This window comes from Grammomys surdaster, unplaced genomic scaffold (assembly GCF_004785775.1).
Source record: "Grammomys surdaster isolate TR1022 unplaced genomic scaffold, NIH_TR_1.0 125849, whole genome shotgun sequence".
Taxonomy (NCBI): Eukaryota; Metazoa; Chordata; class Mammalia; order Rodentia; family Muridae; genus Grammomys; species Grammomys surdaster.
In genome coordinates this window covers 2,795,291-2,805,909 of record NW_021620675.1, presented here as the reverse complement: position 1 = coordinate 2,805,909, position 10,619 = coordinate 2,795,291, and the positions used below count along the sequence as shown (strand labels likewise).

General features: G+C 41.7%; 1 protein-coding gene across 2 annotated transcripts in view; it reads right to left on the bottom strand.

Annotated features, from left to right (window-relative positions):
• Tuft1 (tuftelin 1) overlaps positions 1-10,619 on the bottom strand; it is a 44,638-nt gene that overhangs the window by 13,910 nt on the left and 20,109 nt on the right. For both annotated transcript variants that reach the window (XM_028789746.1, XM_028789747.1), the window contains 3 exons: positions 7,882-7,968; positions 6,893-6,982; positions 4,573-4,638 (listed from right to left, as the gene is read on the bottom strand). In XM_028789746.1, coding sequence (XP_028645579.1) covers positions 4,573-4,638; positions 6,893-6,982; positions 7,882-7,968 — 243 coding nt within the window. The remainder of the gene's footprint in view (positions 1-4,572; positions 4,639-6,892; positions 6,983-7,881; positions 7,969-10,619) is intronic.

The window sequence follows — 10,619 nt, the reverse complement described above, 5'->3', positions numbered from 1 at the left end:
ACACACACACACACACACACACACACACACACACACACACACACACAGTCTCCCTTTATCCCTAAGAGACTTGGCCAGTCTCCGAAAACTCAACTATTTAGGACACAGTAACTTTTAAATACATCAAGGGAATAGTTTCTCTTTTTTTTGGAGGGGGCAGGGGATTGAGACAGGGTTTCTCTGTGTAACCCTGGCTGTCCTAGAACTCACTCTGTAGACCAGGCTGGCCTGGAACTCACAGTGATCCACCTGCCTCCACCTCCTGAGTGCTGGGATTAAAGGTGTGTGCCACTACCACTGGCCAGGAATGGTTTCTTTTAAAACATTTTTATGCTGGCGGTGGTGGTGCACGCCTTTAATCCCAGCACTTGGGAGGCAGAGGCAGGCGGATTTCTGAGTTCGAGAGTTCGAGGCTAGCATGGTCTACAGAGTGAGTTCCAGGACAGCCAGGGGTACACAGAGAAACCCTGTCTCGAAAAAAAACAACAACAACAAAAAACATTTTTACATTTATTTTGTGTGTTGGGGTGGTGGTGTGTGTGACACAGAACACCTATGGAGGTCAGAAGACCACTTGCTGGCGGTAGTTCTCTCCTTCCACCTTGTGGGTGTCAGGGACAAACCCAAACTTAGCCATAGGCACTCTTATCTGACCATCTCAGTGGCTCAGTGGATGACTTCTCCTTGTGTGTGTGCACATGCATGTGCGTGCATGTGCTGTCTTTATGGGCATGTCCTGCTTTCTTCTAGATTAGATTTTGTCTTTGTTGTTTTGACACAAGTCATTCATTCTCTAGCCCTGGTTGGTCTGGAACTCATTATACATAGTCCCCAGTCTGGCCTCAAATTTGTGGCCATCAGCCTTCCTTGGCTAGAATTCAAGGTATGAACTACCAGTCCCAGTTTCAGATTAGAGCTGAGAGAAATGGCCTTGCCTCCCTTTTATTTAGACTAGGCCCCCAAGGACAGTGCCTAGTTGGCTCCCATCACACGGAGGGCAGCAGCCCCAAAGCCCAAAGGCACATCTTTTGTTGTTTTCACACCTCACATAGGATCAGCATATATAGGGCTGCTGCTGGATAGACACGTTTAGAGCAAAGGCATGAAGACAGGGATCTGATGTGATGAAAACGGTGTCTCACTGAGGCGACTGCTAGCTGTCCCTCCCAGACACACCCAACCGTGGGCTGCTGGTAAGGGCTGAGCAGACGTGTAGGGTCTCGCTCTCATTTTTGCTGCAAGGGTATGAAGCACTGCATAACTCCCTGAGAGTCTGGCACAGACACTGGGTCTTGCACAGTAGGAAGTGGCAAGATCATCACCTCAGCACAGAACTCGCAGCTGGGTGGAGGGAGACGATTCCCGGCCTTTGGATTCTTCCTGGCTCCCGTGGGCCTCCAGTTCTACATGTATGAAATGGGGAAGACTCCTCACCCAGCCAGATCTCATAGGCTATGTCCAAAGTTGGGAAGACAATATCTGGTACAGTTTGGAGCTTGTAAGAAAATCTAGGCAGACATTGCCAGGTGTTACTATAATTTATTACCAACTATTTATTTGTCAAATATGGTGTTCTGTGGAAAAGGAACAATCCAAGCTACACATTTAGCATTAAGCATGTGGCTGGAACCATGAAAGTCTGGACATTAATTAAGCTATCTTGTCAGTTCCTCTCCAGCATCACTCAAGCACCTAGGCCATGTAAAACTACTGCAAGAGGATCCTGCATATAACTCTGACACATTTATTTCAACTAGCCTTTGCATAAGACCCCTTTAATGACATGATGACTTTTTTCATTAATTAAAATATGTCAGAGGTTCAGCTAAGTAGCAGACTGTTTGCTTATCATGTGTAAGGCCCTGGGCTTTAATTCCCAGTACTACAGAGACAGAGAGGGAGGGAGGAGGAGGTTATAAAAGTACATGTGAGAGAAACAAATAACAAACTAGGCTTCAAACTGACATTGATCCTCCCGCTTCAGTCTCTCAAGTCCTGAGATTATAGGAATGCACCATCATTTGTGACTTTACAAACCAGATTTCATACAGCAATGTACATATACCCTAAAATGTATTTTGAGAAAAAAGTATTTTTAAAAAATAGGAAAAAAGATATAAGTCCATCATATAAAGTGAAAATACTTTACAGCCATATTTAAAGTCATATATATTAAGTATTTTATAGTTAGTGGGAAAAGAAAAAAAAAAACAGTCTGACCAGTGAGAGGCCTTGATGAACCATGACACATTGTGACTAATGAAAAGGTGTGATTCAGTTCTACAAATGAAGGCCAAAAACACCCAACCCCAAAAAATTGGCCTTGGGGCTGGGTGTGTAGTTTAGTGGTGAAGGCCATAATTACAGTCTTCAGCACCAAGCAAACAGAGACCCTTAAAAATGAAGCAAAAACAAATAAACAAAAAGCCACCCACCAAACAGGAGACAAAGAGATGTGTGAGGTACAATCTCAAAATCGTAACTAAGTATCTGCATGGATGAAAAGACAGAGAAACTTCATCAAAGTGTAACCACTTCTCTCTGGAGATGAGACAGGGCAGAGAGGCAGAAAAAATGAGGGGCATGGAAAGAGAAGAAAACACCTCATTCTGAAATCCAGTTGGGAGATAACGGGTGAACAGCACTGATAAAGCCAAGAGTGATTATAGAGACCCGCCCGCTGTCCTAAGAGGCAGTTAAACAGGATACTAAAAGTAACATGTGACCTCAGCTTACTTTGTCAAATGTTTGTAAACGTGACCACAGTACTGCTCCTCTCTCATCCCAAACACCCAGACAATATACCTCATAAAACCACTGTCTAGGGTGATGGGATGGCTCAGTGGATAAATGGATTTGTGAGCAAATCTCATTGCATTTGGTAGGAGGAAACCATTGCCCTTAAGCTGTCTTCTGACCTTCACACACATGTGGGGGCATTCAAATGCTCATGCATACATACATGTACACACACATACAATAAATATCTGTACACATACAATAAATATCTGTAAAAAACAATGTTTTAACCTACCTGACAACTTCATTTACAAAAAGAAATTCTTTAAGGCAAGAAATAAACTACCTCATGTATTTTACTTAATATAAGAAAAAGTTTTGCTTAGTCTTCAAAATGTGTTGTAAATTATGTCCTTTGAACAATGTAATTTAGAAAGCCACAAGATCACCAGCTGCCATTGTAAAGACACCTAGGTTGACCACCTGTCTAGGGAAGCCTGTCTTTCCATGTGTGCAGTCTTTCTCTCAAGCCTCTCGCTTTTCCTGATGCCCTACACACAAGTCTGAAATGTGTACTATCCTGCATCTTTCCTTCACTCTGACCTGTCCTGGAGTTTTTCTGCATATAGTCAGGAATCTGGCTTTCCCTCCTCAGTGGCAGTCCCTCAGGCTCAGGCTGTTTACAAGCTGCTGCTGCAACTGACCTGGAGACTAAAACTATTACATTTTCTTGTTTTACTTTTCTGTGTTTCTAAATTTCCAAGATTTTCTACAGTTTAGTATATCTTACTATTTAATCACATAAGGTAACAAATATCATTTAAAAAAAAAAAAGACACCCAAAGAATGAAGGTCTAAGAAGCTAACACAATGTAAAACTTAAATGAGGTTGGGCGTGGTAGTGCACACCTTTAATCCCAGCACTCTGAAGGCAGAGGCAGAAGGATCTCTTGTTAGGTACAGGCCAGCCTGGTCTACATGGTGAGTTCCAGGATAACTAGCAGTACATAGAGAGACTCTGTCTCTAAATTAAATTAAATTAAATTAAATTAAATTTAAAAAGACTTAAATAAAAAAAAAAAAAAAACAGGTGTCTGGGGATGTGCCTCAGGAATAAAAGTGTTTACATAGCATACAAGAGGAAAAGTAAACAAAACTGTGCTTAACATGACCCTCAATTGTGCGTGCACATATGGTGTGCTTAATAAGCACAACATTTAAATAAGTATCTGTGCATAGAAAACAATGGTACTAGACTTTGGATAAATATTAGAATCATTTGAAGAGCCTAAAAAAAAAAAAAAAAAAAAACCCTAATGCTGGGCTAGAGAGATGGCTTAGCAGTTAAGAGTTCTTCCTGGCCCTCTAGAGGATCCAAGTTCAGCTCCCAGCATCTACATGATGGTTCGAGACTGTTGGAAACACTAGTTCCAGGGAATCCAATACCCTCTTCCATCCTCCAAGGTATACACACACACACACATACACTGGCAAAATACTCATGAACATAAAAAAAAAAAAGTCCTCATGCTCAAACTACACCTCAGAACAGTTATTCCATGTCTCCTGGGAGGGGACCAAGGTATCAACTGCTTTAAAGCTCTTGAGGGCTCATCCAAGAGGTAGCCAATCAGAGACACTGCTGTAGGAGGATCCACCTACCAACAGCAGTTGCTTCTAAGTAAATAGCTTAAGGTATTTTTTGCCTTTTCTGTCTTTGTTGTTTATTTTTTATACCAAATAAGTACGTGGTGGGATGACTAGGGAGCAGAGGATGGTGGGCGCCTGCAGTAAGTTAAGCATTGCCCCCACAGTCTCTTCCATGTTACCTACCTCAGGCGGGCTGCTGTACAGAGACATAGGACTCTGACTAAAGCCATTTGGCTTTTCTAGTACCACCTGTTTAAAGAAAAATAAAGTCAGGAGTTAAAACAACTTAACCAAGCAAATAATTTTGAAGCATTTCTTCCCCCCCCCTTCCCTTCTCCCTCTCGATCCAGCTCAAAGGTTTTCATTTCTTTATTATATGTAAGTACACTGTAGCTGTCTTCAGATACCCCATAAGAGGGCATCAGATCTCATTACGGATGGTTGAGACCACCATGTGGTTTCTGGGATTTGAACTCATGACTTCTGGAAGAACAGTCAGCGCTCTTAACCACTGAGCCATCTTACCAGCCCTGGAAGCATTATATTTCTAAGATGTCAAATCGTACAGACCAGTGAGATGGCTCAGAGGCACTTGCCACCAAATCTGACAACCTGAGTTCAATCCCCAGAACCCACCTGGCAGAGGAGAAACCCTGACTCCTGTAAGTTGTCCCTGACATCCACATGTGTGTTGTGGCATAAGTGTATGCACACACACATTTACATGTGTGCTCACTCACATGCAAAATAAGTAAAAACATTTTTAATATTACAGGGAAAGAGAGAGGGGGGAAAGGAGGGAAAGAAGGAGGAAGCAGGAAAGAGGTGGAATGGGGACAAACAGAAGAGAAGAGGGAGACAGATTTCCTTCCACTGCTCCATGATAAAACAGAAAGAAGAGGGTTGTAAAATGGCCTTGAGGGAGCTATAACCTGTGGAGTGGATGAAACAGACCTCAGGCTAAAGCCTTCGGTGGACTGGAAAATGTGTGAGACACATCCTTCCCAGGAGTACAAGCCGCCGCCTGCCATAAGTACCATGCTCTCTTTGCAGTGGGGATCCTGACAGGTTTTGACCAAGCATAAACCAAGAAAGGAAGAAGCTTTTGCTATAATCCTATCAGACCCAAAGCTAGACTGTTCACCATGTGATGACTGCTATTTGTGCCAACAAGAGGCTTGGACTTCATGGCTTGTCTCTGTGCACAAAATGTTCTGGTGCCTCCCACCAGACAGGTGTGACAACTGGCCTCCATAGTGCTGCTTCAACTAAAGCAAAAATACATTTGGAAATGATCACAACATAAAACCCAGTCAAGACAACAAGGAACCTATCTGGCACCAGCTATTAGGCCACTATTCTCTTCAGAATAGGGAGGGGGCTTCTGGAGAAAGACCACTTGACTCAAACCAAAAGGCAAACAAAGGAGACAGAGGTCTGATCTCAGGAGCCCAAGTTAGTGACAGGTCAAGAAGACATTGCCCTACTTCTGAGAATATTCCTTCCCTGGAACTTTGAAAAAGCTGGAATTCCACACTACCCTCTCAGAGAACGTTTATACAATGCTTGCTCATACACGGTTGATGCTTCCACATCCTATGTCCTAGGCCAGGCTAAGGACACAGGGGCAGAATGGTGAACCCCTAAGGAGTTTCCCAGCCCAGGCCTGAGACTCAGACTGAATCAAAACTTCCAGTTTTGGACTGAAGAGGTGGCAACACTTGCAGAGGACTTGACTTTGGTTTCCAGCACCCACACGGCAGCTTATAACCATCTGTGATGTCAGTTCCAGGGATCTAACACACTCCTTTGGCCTCCTAGGACACTGGGTACATGCATGGTACATAAACACAGGCAGGGAAACATTCATACACATAAAATAAAAATAATAATAAATCTTAGCTGGATGTGGTGGTGCATACCTTTAATTCCAGCACTTGAGAGGCAGAGGCAGGTGGATCTCTGTGAGTTAGAAGCCATCATGGTTTACATAGTAACTTCTAGGATAGCTAGGGCTACATAGAAAGACCTGTCTCAATAGAAGATGATAGACAGATTGATAGATAGATAGAGATTGATAGATGAAATGAAGTAAACAAATAAAAATCTTTATTTATTTTTTTTAAAGATTTAGTTATTTATTTATTATATGTAAGTACACTGTTGCTGTCTTCAGACACCCATATGAGGGCATCAGATCTTATTGTAGATCTTATTGTGAGCCACCATGTGGTTGCTGGGATTTGAACTCATGACCTCTAGAAGAGCAGTCAGTGCTCCTAACCACTGAGCCATCTCACCAGCCCCCTATTTATTTTTTTTAAAAAGACTTTTTTACTTAGGTTCACCCAAGTTCAGCAAGATCAATTTACAAGAAGTTTGAATCCATAGCTGATTGTCTATGGCTCTGCGCTGGGAAGACCACCTCTGAGAATTCTCAGGAAATCAGATCTGAATCACTCTCCCTGACCATGTCTTGATCATCAGCACCATTCTGAAGTACCTGTATCTCCTGCTGATGCAGAGGGTCTCCTGGACTCCTGTCAAGCTTGCTGCTTATATCCTCCCGGAGCTTCTGCAGGCAGTTCCTAGCCTGGGGAAAGAAGGCCAGACACTTGAGATTCGGGGCAGGAAAGTGAACAACCTTTGGGTCACTTCCCTAACCTGTTCTCTTCTCAGTCTGGCATAGTTCTACACAGTGGCGGCAGACAGGGGAATTGTGTTCAATGGGGTTGCAACCCAACCTCTCTTGTACAAACAAGATAAATTAATCCCCTCCTCTAGCAGTGCTGACATGCTAGTTGAAAAGTCACATGACACAAAAGACAAATAAGATGTGTAGTATGGAATCCAGAGATAAGTGCTACGGAGAAGCATAAGCCAGGCAGGGGCTGGGAAAGACTGGGGAAGTTGGGATTAAGACCAAACAAATCATAGAGTTGGTTAGATACAGGATACTTAATTATTTGTTGATTAATAGATGAGACTGGGGGCTGGAGAGATGGCACAGTGGCTAAGAACACTGACTGTTCTTCAAGAGGTCCTGAGTTCAAATCCCAGCAACCACATGGTGGCTCACAACCATCTGTAATGGAATCTGATGCCCTCTTCTGGTGTGCCTGAAGACAGCGACAGTGTACTCATATAAATGAAATAAAAATAAATAGATTTTAAAAAAATAGATGAGACTGAATAGGTCAAAAATGCTTTTTGACAGAGGCAAGCAGATCTCTATGAGGTCAAGGCCAACCCAGTCTCCATAGAGTCCCAGGACAGCCACAGTTCCACAGAGAGATTCTGTCTCAAAAAACAAACAAACAAAAAATACAAATATATAAACAAATACAACTTGACACATAGGAGGGCAAGGGGGCACTTCAGTGACATAAAAAGAGCAGAAGGAAAAACCATCAGAACCCATAAAAGAAGGCAGCTCCGAAAATCTAAGGTTCAGGGAATCTAGGTATTCCCTCCAAGAAAAGGGGTCCACACCTCCTGGATGTACTGGACCTCACTCTTCAGCTGGTTGATGTTCTTCTCGTGGATCATCTTGTCCCCAGATCTCCCTTTCAAGTACACCTGCAGTGAGCATGACACCGTTTAGTTAAGAAACAAAAATGGATTCTTATTATTCCTATTATGTCTGTGTAGCAGTGCTGGGACCAAACGCAGCCTTCACTCACGCAAAACAAGCACTCACCAACTGAGGGAGGGACACAAAGCTCTGCTCAGCACACTTCAGCATTCTCCAGCAAAAGAAACATCTCTGTTAGTAAGTCTTTAATGGAATATTATGCAGCCAGTAAAATGTCAGATATACAGTGTGTCATAAGTGTGGGAGGAGATGGCAGAACAGAGTATACTATCACAATTTGATTTTCTTTAAAAAAAAAAGTACACATGTATTTCTAAGAGGGCATACAGCAAGATGTTTATAATGGTTACTAGATTATGGGGTAGCACTGTCCTCTTCAAAAGGCATGCAATTACTTTGAGTACAGAAAGTAAATAAAATAATTAAAGGTATTCCGTTTGGGAAGGAAAAAGTAAACAATTCCTCTTTGTAGATGGCGTAACCTTGCAGACAGAACAGCCAAAGAAACCCCACAGATGACAACTCTAGCAAGACTAAAAGACACTAACTCAATGTACAACTGGCTGTCTCCCTATATTCTAGCAATTAGCAATCCAAAGATGACATCTCATTTACAGGAGCTGGAGAGATGGTGAGTCAATGGTTAAGAGCACTTCTCTGAAACCATGAGGACTAGAGTTCAGATTCTAGCACCAAGGTGACAAGCTGGCTTCCTGTGACCCCAGCTCCAAGCTAGGCACAGACAGGAACATCAGCAGGGCTTACTGGCTTCCAGTTTAGCTGAGAACACACAGGCCTTAGGTTTAAGAAGAGACCCCTGCCTCAAAAGAACAGACAGACAGTGACACCCAATGGCCTCTTCTGGAGTTTGCACATGTGTGCAGGTACAAAAGTACATCCACCACATACACTTGCACTGACAAATGCTCACACAAATAAATACATAAAATAATAAATAAAATTCCATTTACAGCTGGGTGTGGGAGCTCACACTTGTAATCCTATCACTTGAGAAGTTGAGGTAAGAGTTCTAGGCTAGTCTGAACTACAAAGTGAAATCCTATTTTAAAAATAATAATAGATTCTATCACTGGGTATGGTGGCACATGTCTTTAAACTCAGCACTTGGGAGGCAGAGGCTGGAGAATCAAAAGTTGAGGCCAACCTCACATGGCAAGTTCAAATCTAGCCTATCCTATAATGTCAGACCTTACTTATATCAAGAATATAGCAAAATGATGGGCCAGAAAGATGGATAAACAGTTAACAACACTTGTTCTTGCAGAGGACCGAGGTTTGGTTCCCAGCACCCATATGGCAACTCAAAGCCATCTGTAGTTCCAGTTCCAGGGGATCCTGATGCCCTCATCTGATATATGTGGGCACCAGGCCAGTATGCACATGGTACACAAACATGGAGCAAAACACTTGTGCACAAAGAATAAAATAAATAAATCTAAAATAAATATTTTTAAATAGCAAAATTAAGTTTTCTATTTTGAAATTTACAAACTAGTTATTGTAAAAAAAAAATAAAGAAAACCTTAAAAAATTAACTTCATAGTTTATCCTATCTTCCTGGGCAGGAAGACTCAGACAGTAATCCCTCCTAAAACTGACCAACAGATTCAACACATTCCTATTAAAACTCTAGCTGGCTCCTCTTAAAAGATATTTACTGACTTTATGTGTGTAAATGTTTTGTCTGCATGTATGTATGTGCACCATGTGCCTATGAAGTCAGAAGGTGTTGGCTCCTCTGGAATTGGGGTTTCAAATGGTTGTGAGCCATTATGGGTACAGGGAACCGAACCCTAGTCCTCTGCAAGAACAACCAGTTCTATTAACCACTGAGCCATCTCTCCATCCCCTCAAGCTGGCTTATTAGCAAAAACTGGTAAACTGAGCTTTAAGTTCATACAGGTATGTTACGAACCCTGGGCATCAACAAAAAAACCTTAAAGGACAATTTCAAAATTAGTTACAAAATTACAGTAATCACTAATCAGGATGGCATTGTCATATGGACTAATGGGCAGATTAGAAGAATTACGGATACAAGCATGAAAATATGTTAAGCACATGCATGGAAAGGCCACACTGAGTCCCATTAATACATACAATTAACATATTAATTTAAAATAGACATTTTTAAGAAGGAAACAAACTGAAGAAAATAGGTCATATGTTACTGATTCCATATACAGAAGAATCTAAAATAGGCAAGTCCAGAAAGACATTAAGTTGCAGCCAGAGCTGGAGAAATAACTGGAGATGTTTCTGAACTGAAGCCAGGCCTGGTGTTACATATCTGAAGTTCCAGAACTCAGGAGGCAAAAGCAGAATACTGAGAATTTGAGGAAAAACTGGATTACATAGACCTAGTCTTTAATTAAAAACAAAAGAAAAAAACAAAAGAAAAGAAAACAAAACCCTTGGAATTTAAAGTGGTGATGTTTGAACAACTCTATGGCTATACTAAGAACCACTGATTATTTTAACCTAGTTCACTGTGACATATGTAAATTATCTAACTATATATTCTAAAGTTATTTACTTATTTATTTATTTATTTATTATTTTGTTTTGGTTTTTGTTTTTCGAGACAGGGTTTCTCTGTGTAGCCCTGGCTGTC